At 40.4% G+C, this 21982-nt stretch overlaps 2 protein-coding genes across 2 annotated transcripts; both read left to right on the forward strand.

Moving 5' to 3' along the window:
* The first annotated feature begins 2066 nt into the window (after positions 1–2066).
* LOC139719289 (F-box only protein 39-like) lies at positions 2067–6085 on the forward strand. Its single transcript, XM_071630713.1, has 3 exons — positions 2067–2351; positions 4195–5070; positions 5714–6085. The coding sequence occupies exons 1-3, from the start codon at positions 2067–2069 to the stop codon at positions 6083–6085; spliced, it is 1533 nt and encodes a 510-aa protein (XP_071486814.1).
* Positions 6086–9690: 3605 nt separating this feature from the next.
* Positions 9691–18162, forward strand: LOC139719259 (large ribosomal subunit protein eL6-like). Its single transcript, XM_071630686.1, has 6 exons — positions 9691–9729; positions 12767–12887; positions 13787–13888; positions 14642–14831; positions 16683–16867; positions 17725–18162. The coding sequence occupies exons 2-6, from the start codon at positions 12768–12770 to the stop codon at positions 17875–17877; spliced, it is 750 nt and encodes a 249-aa protein (XP_071486787.1). The 5' UTR covers positions 9691–9729; position 12767; the 3' UTR covers positions 17878–18162.
* Positions 18163–21982: the final 3820 nt, after the last annotated feature.

Below are 21982 nucleotides of genomic sequence, written 5' to 3' on the forward strand. Positions count from 1 at the left end.
GTAAGCAGCACAAACAGCACTTTTAGCTAGTTACAGCAGGGAGGTGACTATAGACAGACAGATCCGTCTGTCCGGAGGAGTCTTTTATTTTTTTGACGTACTCATGCACTCTCCTCCGTGAAGCCAGACGCAGTCTCCGCGGAACATAAATATTTATCCCCGACGACCAGTATACAGACTGATCTTTCGGTCAAGGAGTTGACCCTTTCTGCATGGTAACAGGGCTTACACGGGTAAATATTTTCCCATAGAGACGAGTGCTAAATTTCAAAATTCAAAAAATTCTGTAAACTATCTGGGAGAAATGAGGTGTTTCATCTTCGGTAACCTGAAAAAGTGAGGTATACCAATTCATCCATCAAATTTCCAAGTGGGGCTCTTCAGCTCAAACTCTGTCCAAGGGTTCGCAAAGCCAGACTTATACGAGTTCTTTTCACTATAAGTAAAAAAAAAAAAATCACCTGTTTTCTGTACGTGCACCCACTCAAATAATAGTCTCTTCAAATTCCGTGAGAAAAGCTTCCATCTTCCAACCAAAATGCAGTTTGTATAGTTGAATTCATTCTCAATATCTGCAGCTATTCAGTTTTTTGCCAAACTGCATTTCTGATTTTTCAATAGTTTTTTTCTACATTTATTTTAGTATCTTTGGTACGATTTTGTGAAGCTGTCAGGGACATTCCATTTTATTAACAGGTGTGAGCCCTACAGCAAGGAGGTTACGGTAGGCCTAGTGTGTTAGCTTGGCCATGAGGCCCATCAGGTGACAGAACCGTGATGAACCATAGAAATACGCATGAATAGACTGACCTGAAATCTTGATTTTTAGTTTAGCGGGTATTATACCTGCATGCCACACTTTATAAGACATCCAACGTCTTCCTAATGGCAGAACCACAGGGCATATGATTGCATATGATATTATGTAGGCCTATAAAAGGCGTCAATTTGATATGTTCTGGCTTTCGAGGCTAAGTTATGATTGATATTTATTTGGGTAGACTGTAGACCTACACACCCAAGGGTGTACACACACCAGTCATTTCTCTATTATCAAGGAATCTCACAAATTATCTTATAAAGTTGTGGATACAGTGAACTCCATCACTTTATGCTGCACGTTGCTACTTCATTTCGAATATACTATCACTCTCAATCATACGACAAAAACGCACACGGAATCACGATAAAAACTGGCACAGTTATAAATACGATTGAGAATAAACAAACAAACAAACAAATGGCAGTAACATGTGTCGCTTCAGTTAATAAATAAGCAAACAAAACTACCTAAATGTCGCAAGAAAAATAAATGTGAAGGCCTACAAGATAAAGGACTGAATGGAGAGACCAACCTGAATCCGATATAAACATTGAGTTTTGGATTAAAAAAAAAGTAACAAGAATACGGAAAACAACATCAAAAACAAACGAGCATGCTTGCAAGTTAATTATAGTAAACAAACAAACAAACAAACAAACAAACAAACAAACAGAAAAGGTAACGAACCTGGTTTTAACAAGGCGTAGCCTACTAGTAATGGCACTTAGAGAGTAACAGAATGTATAGTCATGACAATCAGTGAAAGACAGGACGTATAGCAGTTGACATTCGGACGGACATCCCGGACGGACTGTATGATATGACATTCCGTTTGGAACAGGATGGACATCACAGATTCTACACATACCCATCATTGATGGACATGAAGACCGAGATGGACAAAGCGTACTGCTTTCAACCAGCCAAGTTTATACGCGTTCAGCACTGTGACGTCATATCACAACTGCGCGCGATAAGTGTAATGAACCCAAGGCACTACGAAGAGTTGCTATGCCAATGACTGCCTTGAAGTTTTTGAGCTCCTGTTGATCCTTACTAACATTACTTCTAAGGATTATGTGACATATAACAAACGATAAACACACCCGGCTCTGAAGTGGACAAAAGTCTCTACTCTGAGACATCACATGCAAGTAAAATATATCGCTATTTTTATCTAATGAAATGTGGGTATTATGATTAACAAAATTACACTAAAACGAAAAAACTAACATCTGAAATCATGGAAGACAATCCGGGTAACCCGCCGGGTAACGACGTCATGGTTATTGACTTGCCCGATATCATGGTAACCGAAGTGACCGTTCAGACTCAAGATAAAGCGCCAAGCTCGCCTGGAACTTCGTACTTAGTCGCATACGATCCCGTGGATCAGGTAGATGATGACGACGTCTGCGATGATGATGAGGAGGAAGAAGAAAGCACTCGGTGGGATCTTCTCCCGGACTTGGTTTTGGCTAATGTTGCCTCGTATCTCAGAGAGTGGGACAAATCCGAAATGTCTCTGGTAAGATGTAGGAAGAGTGCAATAATCGTTATATTTTTTGATTCGACTCCGATTGATGCAGTATTTCTAGTGTAGGTTTTCATCTGATCTCACTTGCAGAAGAATAAATCTATACGCAATAGATACTTCTCCCATGTTACAAAATTGTGCTGATATTTTTTCAGTTATTGATAAGATGGGAGCTTTTTTCGTAAAACTGATATGAAATGCGACTAAAATTATATATCATAGGAATTCTGACAGATCACGTTTCTTTGTTTTCCCCGATCTTAGTCGAATATTGTTGTGTTTAGATAAAGCAAGTCTCGACACTTAAAGGGGATGGCTAGTAACGATCAGTGGGATCAGTGGGAATGCTGAGGGATGATTGTTCCAATCCTTGTGGGATTCATTTAAGAGTGCATTATATAACTAATGTTGTGTGAAAATTATTTGCTTCAGAACGGTCTCATATTCAAGTAATGTGCAGATTAATGCCCCGACACTGACCAGGCACGCTAACCTGGAAACATTAAACTGCACATTACTTGAATATGAGACCATTCTGAAGCAAATAATTTTCACACAACAATAGATATGCAATGTACTCTTAAATGAATCCCACAAGGATTGGAACAATCATCCTCCAGAATTCCCACTAATTCCCACTGATCAGTTACTAGCCATCCCCTTTAAACAGTTTTCTAGCTGGTGGCCCATTCGGGCCACGTAAATCTTCAAATTCGAAATTTTGGCCGCTCCCAAAAAAAGTCACACGCATTTAAAGAAAGTATAACAATTCACATCTTGAAAGTTATCTGCCCTATTGGGCCACTAAAGCTAACATTTTTGTCCCCCCCCCCCCCCCGGCCCCCGACACAAATGGCCCGGCCACCCGGGCCACCGCAAATCTTGAGTCCTTACGTTGTATCTCCCGTCGGATAACATATCGAAAAATTACCAGTGAAAGGATGTATGATTATAAATATATAAATAGATAGATATATAAATATATGAATATATAAAGTATATAAATATACAAATATATCAAAATGTAAATACATAAAATATATAAGATATATGAATGTATCAATATATCAATATATAAATATATAGATATGTTAATATATGAATGTATAAATATATGAATAAATGAATATATCATTATTATCAGTTATTATAAATAAAAATAACCCCATTGCATTGCATAGATACGATTGATTTCTTGTCTGAATGTTTAAACATATTGCTATTACTAGCTAAACATGCACAAATAAAAGGGCCATTCGACAACGGCGCATTTTCTAAAAGTCTCTTATCGGAAAGGAATGGAAATTCTTCCTTTCATTCTTAAACCTCGAAAACACACAGGCATGAATTAGGACTATACGTTGCATCTTCATAAAACCCGTAATATTTTTTTATTTTGTTGATCTGTTCACGATTTTGTTTTGGATAAGTTACTTTTATAGGTCCTTTTGTCTTAGTTTCTTAGTTTCATCCATTTTCAATGTATATCAGTCAATCGATCATAAAATTTCTTGTATTACGTGTGGGGGGAATGCACCCTACAAGCCCAGCTTTTAGCATTCCTCCCCATTTCCAACATTTTCGTATACTTACAATTTTTCTGTAAACTTATCCTTCATTTTGTATTATGATGAAATTTATGTACTGTATTCAATATCTGTAATATATTTATATGTTTTTGTTGGAAATGAAAAATAAATGAACGAACGAACGATTTTGTAATATTCCTTATGCAATGGACCAATAATGGTTATTGGCCCATGATAGGCAGGCATATATTATCATGTGCTTTTGCTACCGTACTTGTTTTGTAATTGTGTTTGTGATTGAAAAGGTGTGCAAACACTGGAACAGAGTGATTCTCTGCGCCCCTCGATTGTGGCGACACCGCACCATCCGACTGCGTGGAGGACATCGTGATCGACATCACTTGAACTTCGCCACCCTCCTGGGTCGGTATCTGAATCGACTCCACCTGTCGAGCGGCCTGCGCAGCCTCAGGCACGTCAGGAAGTTCCAGCGAAACTTCACGACCATCCTGGCGGAGCTCTATCGGCAGAACGTGCAGTTGGAGGAACTTTCGTTGACGGAGCTCAAGTTTCATCACCACTTCCGGGGCACGCCCGGCGGCTACGCTCGCAAGGGCGTGATTCGCTCAGCCCGTCGATTTCTCGGAAAGCAGCGAAAGCTCCGCTATCTGGACTTGAACTACGGAGGTATGACGTGTGAAGAAGGGACATCACTTCTTGTAGCGGCCTCCGACAAGTCGGCCACGTCCATGAAAGCGCTTGACATCGAAGAATTATTTCGTCCAGGAGAAGCCATTCACACCAACTCCGAATTTTCTTCCACTCTTCCGCGCTTCAGAAACCTTACTCAGCTTACTCTGAACTATGCGGCTTTGTCTGATAGTTTACTCTATAACATGGCTGCCCAGCCGGCCAAAGGGAAGTTAGAGTACCTCCACGTGCGATGCATACGAGGTGAGAACATTGGTCACATCATCGGCACTCCCGCGTGGAGAGCGTTCGCCAACACGTTCACAGCCTGCACACTGGAGTTTTCCCTGGTGGGCATCATTCGTCTCAGCGACATCCAGAGAGTATTAACCCCTCAGATGCCGGTTCACATCATCAGCATCCTGGGACATAACGACGACTCCTTCCAACCGGACAGAACTCTCAAGTATATCTCTCGATATCTAAAGAGGGTGGGTATATTGAATATCATTAACACGGTGACGAGTTCCACTGGAGGGATAGAAATACCCGAAAAGAAAACTAAATGAATGAGAGGAATGATCATAATTATACAAAATGTCATTTGATCTGTCCGAGCTTCATGCTTAAAACTTTATGTTTTTCTGCCATGATCAATCATTTTAATATCACCGTGATTCTGTTCGTCAACACACATAATGTGTTAAACAGAAAAAAAGTTGACCCCTGATAGCTTTATGACTGATGATCAGTTTGCTGCTATCACTGCACGGGCTGCCAGAATGTATGAACAAGATCTAGTCCTCATCTTGAGTAGTTTGTAATTAACTTTGTAACCGATATACGTCCAACCGCATGATCTTAAAATTGGTACTGGAGAGAAAGAAATAATGCTTTACCTTTTTTTTTTTTTAAATTCGAATTTCGATGCAAATCAACATGAATTGAAACAGTGACATCATTTTCAATTCCAAAGCTCGTGCTACTGCTTTTTGCAATATTGTATGACGTAGTGGGTATATCATACAAGTACTTATTATACACTGTAGAGCTTGCCTGCAAACAATTTGCCCTGCCAAACCTTTCGTAAACCTACAAACAATTTGCCCTGTCAAACCTTTTGTAAACTTACAGACGCTGGAAAAGTTGACGGTGGACGTCACACCCTGCTACAAGATGTACGCCAGGGGCTTTATTGACGTCATCCGCGACAGCAGCCGACTCCGCCACGTCGAGGTTCGTGGCCGAATCCGGTGGCACGTCATTCGCGACGTCTTTGAGTTTCTCGACGTCAACTTCGTCCGCAAGGGAGTTTGTCCGACGCTGACCACGCTGAGGATGATGGTGACGAGCACGCCGCTGGAAACCTACGAAGACGAGGCCTTTGTCATCGAGGAGTTCCGTCCAGTCTTTTCCCGATTCGATCTCATGTACGAACTCGTCATCGAGCCTATGTTTTTCCCACTCCCACTGGAGTATCGCGCTCCCCATCGCGCACTCAACTAAGAACGTCACAATGTGATAGGAAAGACGTTTTTCGATCGTAATTACTGAATAACAGCATCGAAATCCATGTTGCTAATGTGAAGAATTATAAAGAGAAAGAAAATACGGCACGGACTACAAAATCTTCAGATGAGGGGATACCCCATAACTTGGGATAAGATGTTTTATAGGATTACTCTTGTATGTCAAGATTTCTTGTCAAGCAGCAACAAGGTTGCGGTTATAATACATACTGTATATTGCAGACTGCCACTCTGGTCCACTTATCAGCACAAAGCATAAAGTGATTATTGCCCTTCGTCATTATTATTTTCTTTAATGATAAGTCTGAAACATTGTGTTTATTCTTTCCAAACCGCTAGAGGTTTGACTAAGGTACACTACGCTATTGACATGGCTATATACCATAATCAACTTTAGACTATAGACGGATTTGTGATGATTTTTATTATTCTAACAAGTCTGATGTTGTCAGGATTATCAGTGTATAGTGACTGTCAGGCTCAACAACTGATCCTAACTGTGAAGGGGGCCATTAAATATCTAACCTCCTCGCATCTTACGAAGTTATGAACTGCATGCTGTTATGAATCATCCATTAAATGAATGTCGTGTACTAGTATATTATAACTATGATCCCTTGACATGCTTGATCTTCGTTTCTCTCATTGATACGTTCTATTCCTATTTTGTGTTAACCTTTCGAGTGGCACGGCCCACACTTTTGTTACGAAAAAACAAACAAACAAAAAGACAAAAACAACAACAACAACAACAAAAGCATGGGGAAAAACACGCAGTAAAACCCATAACTTCCGAGATTCTTTCAATTACAATAATACTTTATCAAGAATGTGATATACTCTTTTTTTCGGGGGGGGGGGGGATGGGAAGGACTCAATCAATCAAGCTCTCCCCCACCCCATATACACACATATATGAAACAACAACAATAAAAAAAATGTTCAGTCCGAGTTTACAATCCATCAATAAAACATACTTTCAATAAACTAATGTTTATATTATGCAGCAGAAGTACAATCTCCAATTTCTTATAGATCAGAAACTGGACTTGAAATTTGCGTCATGCGACGTTACGCCGATTAACAAACGTACTTGCAACTTACAAGAATAATCCAATAAATCAACGGGGAGATTGTGAGGCGGTGACTGTTGATCACCATTCACCTCATCTGTTAAAATTAATGATTTTACATTTTTCCATTGTGGTTGATAACTTGGTGTCACTGTATTGAGGAAACACGTGAGTCTCAAGTTTTTGCAACTGAACATTTTTTTTTTTCAAATGTCATCCCATATTAAATCAACGGGGAGATTGTGAGGCGGTGACTGTTGATCACCATGCACTTCATTTTGTTAAAATTAATGATTTTACATTTTTTCATTGTGGTTAATAACTTGGTGTCACTGTATTGAGGAAACACGTGGGTCTCAAGTTTTTGCAAGTGAACATTTTTTTTTTTCAAATGTCAGCTTGTATGCATTATATAGCTTTTAACTTTTCGAATTTCGCAATATCTCCGTGTAGAGCCTTACTTGTAATTCGCCCTCTGGAGCATCAACATGATTGACTATAACCCATAGCTCCCCATCATGCAAGTCAACACAGAATTGTCTCATTTAAGCTGAGGATGAAATGAAGACATGAATTCATCCGAACCAACTGAATCAACTGAATCAACCGAATCAACTGAAACAAAACACAATGGGGGAGGGACCCGTGGTCTGCATGAATGGGTGCGGAGAATGAGGCCGTATATTACTCAATGTTACAACTCTCTCAAGAACAAGTATTTCGTTTCACTATACATGTGGAGCCAGATGTGATATTTTTTTTTCACTTACTTTAACACTCAAATGAAAGAAATTTCCATGAGAAACTTCCTCCTTGTTATAGAGAAGCAGCCAGAAAATATGCACCTCGAAATAGTGGACATTATCACGGATAAATATTGCGATTGCAGAGCAATTCCACGCAACTCTCAACGCAATATTCATATCTCTCTAAAAAAAAAAAAATCGAGTGAAAATATTTACTCTTAATGGTGTGAATACAAAAAAGTGAATTTAGAGTGAATTTGGAGTGAAAATGCTCATTTTCACTCATTTTATAGAGTGACCTCAGGGATCACTCCAAAATCTTCGAGTGATCCCTGAGGTCACTCCAAAATGAGTGAAAATGAACATTTTCACTCCAGATTCACTCTAAATTCACTCTTTTTTGTATTCACTCCTTTAAGAATGAATATTTTCACTTGATTTTTTTTAGCGAGATACGCTGACTTGCTATAACATGCGGGAGATCTCTATAAGCCCTAAATAAGCATAAAATCAGAAGTTTCATTAAAATCCGACCTCACATTATACTGCAATGGAAAGTAAGACTCCATTATAATTATTTCTTTACTGAAAAGTAAAATTGGTCGCAGCCACATAGACATTTATCATCGGGAGATACTGCAGAGACGGTGATTACTTTCTGCTTTCAACTGCATACTCTTCTTCCGTCGGTTTATGCACAGAATATCATGAAGATATACCATTTTGTCGATGGTGTAGAAAACTGTAGGGCCTATAAAGCTTTACAGGGCAGGCGGAACCGGGGGGGGGGGGGGGGAGGGGGGGGGGGGTTTGCACCCGTACACAATAGGGTGTCATCACTTAGGCTCCCCCCCCCCCACTTTTTTTTTTTAAAACCCCGGAAGTGGTACTAGAAAAAAATATAGTAAAATAAAATCTTTGAGGGCGGTAGAGCCTTCTTTTTTATTTTGCGCTGGAGACCTTTTTTTTTTCTTCTGTTTTTGCTTGGCAGCTGAAAAAAAACAAAAACAAAACAAAAACCGGAAGTGGAATGAGAAAGATGTTCTAAAGACCTTTTTTTTTTTTTTTTTTTTTTTGCTTGTTAGCTGAAAAAACCCAGAAGTGCCACCAGAAGTTGCCCTGAAGGCCTTTATTGTTTTCCTTTTTGTTTGTTAGCTCATGAAACTCGGAAGTGCCCCCCCCCCCCCCCCCCCACACACACACATACACACTTTTGAAAACGTATGGCGCCGGTCATGCTATAGGGTCCACGGCCCGTTTACTCCTATTCGGGACTCCCATCTACACAGGTCATAATAATTGCTGGGTGTTTTCCATAACATTTTGTTCAAAAATAATAGAAAATAAAAACCCACCCACAAACACACACACACACACACACACTAAATAATTCGAAAAATATGATACAAATTTGCCTTTTGTAATTAAACAACTTTATGTCGAAGATACAATAAGTCTAGTTTGCGAAGATTTTTGTGTAGGTCAATAATTAGGGGAGAGTTGAATTAGGGCCATGACCCAGTATGCGGATTATGTACTTTTCACCAATAGCCTATACTAGCATGCCGTTTTATTAAAAAATGTGAACCTTGAAAATATGCTCGACTGTAACGAAATGGACTCTTTTCCACCTCCCTGCTTTTACTCATCATCGACATGCTCAACTCGCGTGCATTCGCACTTCGCAGTCAATGGAGTACACAACTGCTGCTGAGCTGGAGCGAGCGCTCAAAGATTTAGCAGCGAGTCTAGTTGGTATCCCATCATTCCTCCCACATCCTCTTTGCTATCCCGACAATAACGTGAGTGTTCTTCTGGGCTCTGTCTTCTGTACAATCTGACAAAAATCTCAGAAAAATGATAATGATCCATTTGTCTTTGTTCACAATGATGTTTCATCATATATGTACAATGTAGATTATACATACATTATCAACATAAAAACCGTGACAATTTTGTAATCGTCATAATTCACCACGGGACAACGTCTCTTACACGCATAGCTTCGGCAGCAGTGTGATACATAAATCAGCGGATCATCTGTGTGTAAACGTGTACTACTTAGTGCAGTGTATACAAATGTGCATCGTGTTGCGTATTGCAACGTCTAACAATGTTAGGGCCTTCTGAAAAACGTAGGCATCTATGCTACATCCCGCTGTCGTTAGTAGACTTTGAATATGTGACATTCTGAAACCACAACCTGGACTTGTAGGTTGTAGATCGGTGTGTATAAAATTTAAGCTTGGTATCTTTTTGAAACGGCATTGATGGGGCATACCATTTGATTGGCACCCGTCCGTACTACCGCTCCACAGCACACAAGCAGTCATAGCACAGCTCACAGCCTGCAGCCGGCCACAGTCACTGCATACCACGTATACCACACCACACCACACCACATCACACAGCAACACCATCATACTCCAGTATTACACTTACAGGCCCTTGAAGTCTAACGTTACACACAACCCACAGGCGTCACAGTGACAGTAAATTAAAACTGAGCGATAAATCGCTAATCCTGTGGTACGGTACAATGAAAGCGTTTCTCGCACTTTTGTTCCTTTCACCACGGCTTGCGTTCTACGTGGTGATTGACTATGAAGCGGTGTTCCCAACAATATTTGCGTGTACGTTCTAAGTTTCTATCACACTTTAATGTGCAAAAGTCATGCCTTGACAGTACTGTTGCAACTGGTGTGTCATTCAAAAGAAATATTGAAAATAGATTTGTCACACAATTTATACCAAAGCAAAGTTTGGCATTCCTCTTTAACTTTGCTCAAGGAAATTTATAGAAGTTATACAAATTGGAAAAACTGAATTCTTTCTCAAAGTACGACTACCTTCGTGTCTGAGAATAATCACAATGTGGCACACAGGGGGTTTCCACCATGGCACATAAAGAGTTAAGTACCAATACCAGTAGTACTACAGTATAGTAGACTCTACTAGTCTCTAGTACCAGGTAGACCTCTATTTTATTAGTTGTGCATTTAAATCAGTTTTACATGTTCCCCAATCAATCTTAACTTTCCTATTGATTTCAAATCCATCTTATGCACTTGTCAATGTAATGACGCACCCCACTACCCCCGGACATGGGTGCGTCATGGTCATTTTTTGACTGACCACACGGGGTTTTTGACGCACCCCCACAGTCACTTTTTGACGGACCACACGGGGTGTTTGACGAACACCACAGTCACTTTTTTGACGGACAACAGGGGTTTTTGATGAACACCTAGGTCACTTTCTTGACGGACATCCTCGGTACATTTGACGCACCCCGTAAATACTGAAAGGATTTTTGCATACGCTTTTAATATTCACGCAATTTCATTTTCTTTCGGTTCGTAAACACAATTTGTCAAAGTTTCGGCAAGTTTCCCTTACCCTGGCCCTGTAAGCACCGTACCGTCATTCACCGTACATCACTCTGCTGCTACGATATTCCGAATGTATGTGCATGCAATCCATTGCATAGTCACCTGGCCATGACTTGTCTGCAGATGCGCTGTATGTGCGCGGCCATTTCTAGTCCGGTTGAATGCAACACATGGACGATGTACGTTCGATGAGGAATAACGAGCACGCTGCTCACTTGCGATTTGCACAGCGTTAGCGAGCGAGTCGCGCACCACTAACACTCGACTTGCCTGCTACTATACTGCAGGTACGCGCAGTACGCACCACGCAACGGTATACCAAAGATCGTATACGGAATTCCGTATACGATCTTTGATTTTACTATTTAGTACTGTGAGGTTGAAATCGTTATATCGCTAAACAGTCCGTCTGGCTTGAGATTGAGTATGCGTGATTTCATGAGTTTGTTGGAAAGAAAATGTGAGGAGAAAGGGTGGCTTTTAAATCATTTGCTTGCCAGATTCGGGCAAGCATTTTTCCCTCTTAGGCCTACTCCAAAACGCTTCCCGACTTTGATTTTCACTTGCCGCGGGAAAGCGCTCACTGTAAATTCACTCGCGGTACGTACGTGTATCCGGTACTGGTAGCGTGCAAAAATGCGTGCAGTTTTCCATAGCCAAGTGCATACCATGACGCACCCCTCGGTTCAGAATAATGCGTGTTATTTTCCATAGCCAAGTGACGTACCATGACGCACCCCTCGGTCAAAAATTTGACGACAATGATGGGATTTTGACGCACCTCTCGGTCAAAAATTTGACGGACATAGCTGGTAAAATGACGCACACCTGGGTCACAAATTTGACGGACCAAACGAGGAAATGACGCACCCATGTCCGGGGGTAGTGGGGTGAGTCATTACATTGACAAGTGCATTATTCATTTAAAAAAAAAAAGAATGGAGTGAGCTGAAAACCATGGTAAGTAAAGTTATGTAGACTGGTTTAAAAGGTATGAAAACTTGGGTTATTTTCCCATTATATTTATAATATTTTTATTTATTGGGTCATTTTTCTTTGCGAGGTACCATTAGTCTGATGTGGTAGTAGAGTATCTAGTTGGTGTGGCTGTATCCAACCTCTCCAGACATGGAAACGGTCTGGTCACACAGGACTGCTCAAGCTCAATTACAAATGTCACACAGTAGGCCCCACAGTAAAGCTTCTTGCAGTGTAGCAAACCCTGGACTACATTAGAAAGTCAATCACCATGTGTGAGCTCAAGTAAATATTCACTGCACATGAACTGTCATAGTGCTTGCAATTGTGATTGTAGAAGAGATGAGGACATACCTGGTATGTTAACAGATGCATGAGGGGCAAAGAAGCTGTGGTATTTTGGGAAGTATGCATTCCCAACAAATTTCTTTCATATTTTTCATGCTGGTGTAATTTATATTTCATATAGCATGGGAGACGACCAAGCCAAGAAGGGGCACACTTCCCGTCAAAAATGGATGACGGGGGGCATTCCACGGTACAGTCGTTCACAGATGTACAAAAGGACAGCCCAGTACAAGAAGAAGAAGGTACGCACAGTTACTTAATATACAGCTGTATGCACAAATATGGTTTCAGTTATCATGCCCTGTAAGTTATCCGGTTACATACACTGTATATGCATTATGTGAAGCATCAAGTTTTCTGGCAGTAGCATTCTTTTATCAATTGTCACCCTTTGTGCAAATGTATTTTGTAAGATCGCAGCTGCCAGTCTACCTTTTAACAAACATGTCAGAAAGGAACCAATAAGATTTGAAGCTGTTATCCCTCCGAGTAGCAACACCACCAGGTTGCTGCAGTATTGATTAAAAAAAAAAAAAAAAACTGTTGTAGTTTATATTTACCCCTCTAAATAATCAATCTCTTTCAGTGTCATTGTTTTCTATTTCATTTTCCCAAATTATGAGAGGGCGTGCTAGGCTAAGCAAGGCTTCTGTTCATCTGCTTTTGCCTTCAAAACACATATCAATGAAATATGAATAGTAGAGCTATGATTTCTCTGAAGAGGAAACCAAGGAAGAATCATTTATTGAGTAGAACTTCTACACTTTTGTCTGCTTGTGCATTTTAATGATTGTTGTACATGTACATTTGATACTGATTTCCTATAGATTATTGGGTCCACTGTATCTATAGTAGTAAAGCAGTTGTAAAGTACATTGTACAGTATGTATAGATTAGCTACTGTATACTTGTGTCATCATCTTGCATGCACATGCAGTACATTTATACATTTGTATATTGCTTTACACTGTAGTTTGAGAGATTGCATTATGTACAGAGCATCAACCCAGCTAAAAGTGTAAAAACGCAGTGATGGACCCCAGCCATAAGGGAATAGTCAATTTAAATTTTAGTCAAATAATGATATTGCAAAAGATGACATCTGTGTAAATGTACTAAGTTCTCTTCTGTTTCTCCTCAGGCTGTTATCAAGAAGGAGAGGAAGAGGAAGCCAGCCATGGTGGAGAAGCAGATCGGCGGTGAGAAGAACGGAGGAAAGCGTGTGGTGCGCGTCAACAGGCTGGTAAGTGGAGGCATCATAAATGTGGGAATGTGGACCGGGCTCACCTGTTCTGGTTTACCTGCGTGTGTTGCAAACTGAATGAGACTACAGTGGAACCCTGTCTGCTGTGACAGGCTTGGTCTTAGGCCTTTGCCATGGTCCTGATCTCCCCCCCCCCCCCCCCCCCCCCCCCAAATTGCATTCGATGATGAAGTTTTCTTTGCCAGTAAATAGAATAGATGAGCTCTGATTAAAATCTGATGAGACATTGTTACATAAATTGGAAATATTTAGAACAAGGCACTCTTCTTGCATGAAACATCAGAGCGCCAGTTTGCAGTGCTTATGCATGCCACTGTATGAGACACATAATCTGTACTGGGGCAATGTAAATATGATGTACGCTGTATGTGAATTTTGTGCACAGTAATGGTTATGGGGCAGGTAGGTGACTTGAGTGCTGCATGGTACACATGTTACAAGCAAATCAGAGCAGTGTGCCATAAAATATGTTCGGACCCTGCAGGAGTAGATTGCGCCGTGACGTTTTATTTTGTCTAGGTCTTTTTGTTTTTCGGTACAATGAAATTATGGTTGTTTTATATGTATTGGATTCAGGGAAATGTAATTATTTTGGCAGAAACATTTTAAATTTTGTGTTGATAGTCATGGAAGGTGTAACTTTTATGCATATTTTGGGAAAACTTTTTTGTTGTTGTTGCAATGGGCTGCCACTTTCACTTCACTTTGCCTTCTTCACATTTGCTTGTGTAGCCCCGCTACTACCCAACTGAGGACCTTCCACGCAAGCTGAACAATCGCAAGAAGCCCTACAGCCAGCACAGGTCCAAGCTGAGGCCGTCCATCACACCGGGCGCTGTCCTCATTCTCCTGGCTGGACGCTACAAGGGCAAGAGGGTGGTGTTCCTGAAGCAGCTTGCTTCCGGACTCCTCCTCGTCACAGGTTTGTTTGTTTGTTTGTTTTTGTTGTGCTTCTGACAATAATGCTTTATGATAACCCATATTGTGCTGCATTAGCTGGTCTTCCATAGGGTTCAGTTGTGAGTACAGGTGACTCCCATTATAACGAAGTCCTGGGGACTGGCAGATTTTTCCTTTCATTATATTGAAATTTCGCTTCAGCCAAACAGTAAAGTACAGTAAGATAATATTTAGACTATGATTTTTTACCTAAATGATAACTTCGTTGTAATGAAAATTTTGTTTTAAAGGGATCGTATAGTTTTGGTTGAGACCTAATTTGAGGTTTCTAACATATTTTGATGAGATAATGAGAAACCTTGTATTAAATATGAAAGAGCATGTAATTCCATGAGGAGTTCAACATTTATTTGATGAAAATTGGTTTGAAATGGCTGAGATATCCAAAAGTTAAAAGCCCAATTCTCATCTCCACCAATACAGTACCATCCCTTTAACCGTTATAATGGGAGTGCTCTGTAATTGTGGGCTGGCCACATCACTGGGTTATCCTATACCCTGCTCTTCGCATTGAATGAATGAAACCAAATCTTTTACGTGGTTGGGTGTGACTCTCACACACAGGACCTTCATTTTATGTTCTATCTGAGGGACAGAGAATTTTGCCTTTACTAGAGGGACAACACAATACCACCCAACATCGTTTCAGGTGGCATACAAGTAGATACCTACAGGTGTTGATGTTCAGTGATGCATTACATGAAGATGGCCTGCAGAATGTGTCAATGGAAGCAATAGGGAGGGTTGGGAGTGTGAATGGTACAGTTTGCCAGCCACTTCATAGTGGTGGAATGCGGCTAAGTTGCAGGACGCTGCATCACTAGGGAGCTTTAGATTTGCGGTGCGGACGTTTGAGACGATAAGTGTGTTGGATGTTCTCCTTTCTTCCTACATCGTTTCAGGTGGCATACAAGTAGATACCTACAGGTGTTGATGTTCTGTGATGCATTACATAAAGATGGCTTGCAGAATGTGTCATTGGCAGCAGTAGGGAGGGGTGGGAGTGTGAATGGTACAGTTTGCCAGCCACTTCATAGTGGTGGAATGCGGCTAAGTTGCAGGACGCTGCATCGTCGTCTTCTGAAAGAATTACTGAATAGTCAGTGAACACACACACACACACACACACACACAAATGGCTACACACAAAAAAAAAATCTCTACACTGCACAGTGATCTGAATGCTGAGGCTGTTCAGATGCAGAGACTCCAACCCCAAGCACCTTCTGATCTGGAGATTCTCCCGCCCGAAACCCCAAGCAAACGGGAGACTCCAAGTTGATGTGTGTGAAGCACGACGTTCCTAGGGTTCTAGATGTTCTCTGGTGCTATCTAAGGCTTATTTTTTCAACATACCATAGCAATAAGTAAGAAATCCTTTCCACCGGGAGACACAGAGCCAGGGCGCGAGAAATCAAATCTCCAGCGGGAGAACGGGAGATTTTGCAAAAATGGGTTTTCGGCGGGAGATCTCCCGTCAAAAACGGGAGAGTTGGAGTCTGTGCAAATGTCACAACTGTGATATCCTCATTAGTCATATTATTCTTTGTGACCCAACACCACAGCAAGAGTGTTGAAGCCCTTATAATGGGAAGAGTTGAAATGATTGGCAAAAGACAGTCTTTCTTTGTGTTAGTAAAAGTGAGAGAGTCATTCCTCTTGAGGTTAAATGATCTACCCTTTTTCCTTGGGCGAGCTTATTTTGTTTTTCTTCCTCTTCTGGTTCAGTCTGCCTCCTTCAGTCATAGTGAGGATTGGAATGAATCTTTGGTTGATCCCCACTTATCTCCTGTGGTCATATCTCTCTGTCCAGGTCCCTTTGATCTGAATGGTGTGCCACTGCGCAGAATCAACCAGGCTTACGTCATCGCCACCAAGACCAAGGTGGACATCAGTGGGGTCAAGTTGCCCGAGAGGTTAAACGACATCTACTTCAAGCGCCAGAAGCTGAAGAAGCCACGTGGCCAGGAAGGAGAGATGTTCGAGTCCGAGAAGCAGGTATAGTCAATGGGTCATACCTCAGGGCTGGTCCTTTGAGGGGAATTCGATGACAGAGTACATTTGCCACTCGAGCAACCCTAAAGCTCTTTATCAAACAGAGTGCATTCTCTTTTCACATAGGGGTTTATAATTCTCTATTGTTCTGTTCTGTTTCCATGGTCATCCTTGGTTCTTATCAACTGTGTTCCAAAGAATCATCTATATCCTATTGTAACAACATTTAGTTTGAAATAATCCTGTGTCATATAGTGCAAAGAATTTGCATTAATTCATAAGGGCTAGCTGTTTATCAAAGTATAATCATTCTGTCCAAAGTGACTGCAACTTGAAGCCCAGTGAAACTTGGAATGCCTGTACAAAAACATAGTGATAGGACTCTTGGGTTGTGAGGTAAGAGTCAGAGACAATGTTTAGAATGTCTCACCTTACCCACGTCGGCAATTATTTTAATGGATTCAATACAAGAATTTGTCTTTTTACGATCTATAGAGTGCCTCTCCAAAATTGATTAGATCCATTGAAGATTTAACAAGGTAAACAACCAAACAAAAACATGTTGATACTGAGCAGCTTTATGGTTTAGACCAAGAGAGATCCAGTGAATATCAAAGTTTAATCCCTGAAAAATTTGCCAGCTTTGTGCTTTGCTAAAAAAATCGGACCAAGTTCCGTCCAACTTCCAAAGTTTTTGGTATATATAAACTGTTCATGTTGCTGTTGTGTAGGCAGTCTGCCGAAGTCGTTCAGTGTGTTAGCAGGAGTAGTTATATGAGATTGGCTTCCATCTAGAGAATTCTTCATCCATTTGCAAAGTTTCCATGCTGATTACAATATGGCTCTGTTGGTTCCCCCAGGAGTACAAAGTCTCTGAAGAGCGAAAGGAGGACCAGAAGACGGTGGACGGTCAGCTCCTGCCCCTCATCAAGAAGACGGATTACCTCAAGGGATACCTCCAGATGGCGTTCTACCTTAGCAACAAGCAGTACCCACACAAGATGGTATTCTAAGATACATACAAACACACCAGTCTCAGCTTTCATCTCGGCTCCATCAACCAACATTTTCCCCCAAAACTTGGCATATGCAGAACCACTGGACTCACAATGAAATTGGCAATACGCAAGATCCCACACATGGTGAACAGGATCGCCCATCCCTGAATGGAGTTACTTGGTTGTAATGCAGAATCCCAGGACTGTCTCTTCACACTGCGGTTTGACTTTTTTCCCCAGGTGAACTACGAAATCGCTCGTCGATAATAAAAAGACGCAAAAAAAGTAATGTCGTCTGCCATGAGTTTGGAATTGACCTGTCATTGTGTTTTTAAAAATGAAGGTTGTGCTACATTGTATGGTTTGGTGTGCATTGTCATTTTGTACTGATGGACATGTAATGTATGTGTGTGTGAATACTTATTACAGTCTGTAAAATACAGAAATCCACCTACTGTATGATTGTACATACATACATACATACATACATACATACACATACATACTTACAAACACTGATTTCTTCCAAGTTTATCATATAAATGACTCTGACTCTTAACTTTTTGTACAGTGCACTCCCGTTATAACGAATATGGTTATAACGAAATTCCGGTTGTCCCCGCCGAACGAGTTCGAGCAGGGGACTATGAAACGGGCTCCGTACGTGTATGTGTCCGTCGGTCTGTCTGTCTGTCTGTCTGTGCGTCCGTGTGTGATCAAAATGTTCAATTTGCTACTTCTCTGTCATTTATGAGCCAATTTTGATTCTGTTTGCTTTATATGATAGCACTACATAGGAGCTTTGAAACTTCTACACAGAATTTCAGTTGTGACCTTTGACCTTGACCTTTGACCTATATTGTACATTTTGCTACAAAATGCTACTCCTTCGCCATTTCTAGCCCGATTTCGATTCCGTTTGCTTTATGTGATGGCACTAGGTGAGGGCTTCAAAACTTCTACACAGAATTTTGACCTTTGACTTCTTTGACCTTTGACCTTGATTTCTGACCTGTATTGTACATTTTGCTACAAAATGCTACTCCGCCATTTCTAACCCGATTTCGATTCCGTTTGCTTTATGTGATGACACTAGGTGAGGGCTTCAAAACTTGTACACAGAATTTTGACCTTTGACTTCTTTGACCTTTGACCTTGATTTTTGACCTATATTGTACATTTTGCTACAAAATGCTACTTCCGGTGGGGACATATATTACGCACCGCATAATTTCTACTTTTCCTTGTGTATTTTTATTGTTTATTTGTTCGATTATAACAAAATTTCGATTTATAACAAAAGAAAACTGCTGGTCCCGAGGACTTCGTCATAACGGGATGTCACTGTATTTGTTTTCCTTTAGAATATTAAATGATGAAATATAACCCAGCAAAATACAATGTACATACATTGTATACATGTAGTACACGTCAATAGTGTGTTAGCGCTGATTTCATTTTTAACAGAGAATTGGATTTCTTGTCGAGTGCTAAAGTCAAATATCCCATTGCTCTGAAGCTGCAAGTGTGTTTTGAACATAAAAGAATGGCATAGTTTTGGTTGAGGTGAGGATTCAGTCTTTAAATTTTTGCGGGATACAGCACTGTACTTAAAAACCACTTTATGAAACGTTAAAGAGCATACAATTCTAAGAGGAATTCGAAGTATATTTGATGAAAATCGGTTTTGAAATGGCCCAGATATCCGAAAACAAAGTAAAACAAAGTAATCCTTATAAAAAAGGTGGGTCCCACCTTTTATTAGGATCGCGTATGTTTGGATATGTTGGCCATTTCAAAACCAATCTTCATCAAATAAACTGAATTTTGCTTGTATAATTTCATGCGCTTCATATTTATACAAGAGGTTTCTCGTCTAAAAAAAAAAAAAAAAAAAAAAAAAAAATCATCAAAAACGAAAACCTGAAGCCCATCTCAACCAAAACTGCACCATCCCTTGATTAGTATACAATGTACATAGTAATGTATAAAGGAATGGATATTACATGTACATGTACAGTACAGGTGTACTTGTAATTCACTTTTGGTGGTGTAAACTATTTTTCAGTTACTGTTTACCGATGAAAAGCTTTCTACACTTACACGTGTATAATTACAGTACACTGTATCTACTTAGTTTCTTGTTTTATCGATACATGTATTTGTAATCAATTCCCACACCCCGTTCCCCCATATACCTGTCAGTATTATGTACCTGCAAATGTAATTGCTGTTATGATGGCATTGGTCATGGAGCAAGGCACAACATTTACGTCCTCGATAAGACTTAACATCTGACTAAATAGCCGCAACCCTAATGGCTTGATTGCTTCTGCTCGCTAGAATCTGTTGGACTAATTTTGGAGGATTTTGATGGATATTTTAGGCTCGCATTTTGAAACAGTGTATCATTATTTCCATTTTAAGGACTCTTGTGTAATACATGCCAAATCAAACTTGGCACCGGTAACGTGGTGATGTGTAGAGTTACCTACTACTAGAATCCTTTCTTTCTCAATGCTTGAATACTTTCTGAAAATTCTAGGAAAGTACCAACTACAGTGTATTCATAAAAAACCAAAACAAACAGCAGTAACGACAGGAACAACTCGGTTTAGTCAGTTGAATGTGATTAGATATGCATTTCTTACCGATTCTGATGAGAATGATGGAAGAGCTGATATAATTGTGACTTCCGGTACACTGTGATGGTGCACGTGTGTGTGAGTGTGTGTCTTATATTAGTGTTAGTGTTAGTGTGTGTGTGTGTGTGTGTCCGTACGTGTTCGTGTTCACCGGTCAATTAATACTTCAAACTCGGTACACAGTGTAACATAATGGTCAGTGTTCCAGAAATCTGGTAACTTTTACAATTCATGATAACCCTGCAGTCAGTGGTAACCATCGGGAAGTTCTTGGCTTTTATTGAGTTTGAAAGAGTCAGGGGCGTATCCCGGCATTTCGTAATGGGGGGCGGGGGGGGGGGGGGGGGGCGCAAAGCAGTTTATGTACCACTTTTGGGATTACCATAGCTCACAAGCGCAAAAAAACAACAACCCACAAAAACCCCCCAACCAAACAAACAAACAAATAAACAAAATGGCCATAGACAAGAATGTTTTTCGTTTAAAAAAGAACAAAAATCAAAGGCGGCGGAAACGCCGTCTTTCAATTAGTTTCTATTTATTCCTTCTATTAAAAAAAAAAGAATAGAAAATAATAAATAAATCGATAGATAAATAAATGAATGAATAAACAAATTAATTAATTAATTAATCAATTGATAAATGGGAGCGCCAGGTGAGCTCCCTTCTACATCCGCCACTGAGAGTGTTGGTACATGACAGTAATTTACCACTGATTTCAGAGGTACCATTAATTGTAAAGGTACCATATATGCGGACCACTTATAATATTTAGAGAGGTCGGTGGTATGACTGCATTGCATAATCATGCATTGTGACGTCAGCCCAGGTGCGCGCTTTGGTCATTTCAATCGACCTCCGCGCAAGCGCGCTTTCAATGAGCAAGTAGGCCTACGTAACAATCAAAAGAAAAACTTTACTTGGCTGCAGCCGCGCCCCCGACAGGCGTATGTTTTCATGACATGGCAGTGAGTAGTGAAAACAAACGAGGCTGATTTACATGCGCAGGATATACCTCGACACACGTGGTTGGCAAGGCTGTGACAAGGTCTACGCAAGAGTAAAGGCGGAAAAAGGATTCACTAAAACAGAGGAGGGAATATTGAATAATCATGTGTGCTCTTGTTCTGTTTGATTAGCAAAGTATGCAGCCTCATCCGCAACATTAAGGGGGACAGACAGACAGGTGAGATTTCGTTTTCCCCACGTACTTTTTAGAGAGAATTTAGGATAAAGTTTCACATCAGAAGTGCTGACATTATAGGTAGCGAAGGCAGACATAGATGTCTCTTTACTTGACTTCTCCTGTCCCTCTTTTTGGAAGTTACATAACTAGTCTATAGTACGACATGCTTATATAAATATTTGGTTACCAGGGAAATTGTATTCTATCTTCAATTTGACTTTGTTAGCAAGAGTAAAGATTAAGCACAACAGTTCATTGAACTCGGTCAAAAATGGAAATAGAAATAAAA

Source organism: Diadema antillarum, unplaced genomic scaffold (genome assembly GCF_040938485.1).
Source record: "Diadema antillarum isolate AM-2024a unplaced genomic scaffold, OU_Dant_1.0 scf00000108, whole genome shotgun sequence".
In the NCBI taxonomy this organism is placed as follows: domain Eukaryota; kingdom Metazoa; phylum Echinodermata; class Echinoidea; order Diadematoida; family Diadematidae; genus Diadema; species Diadema antillarum.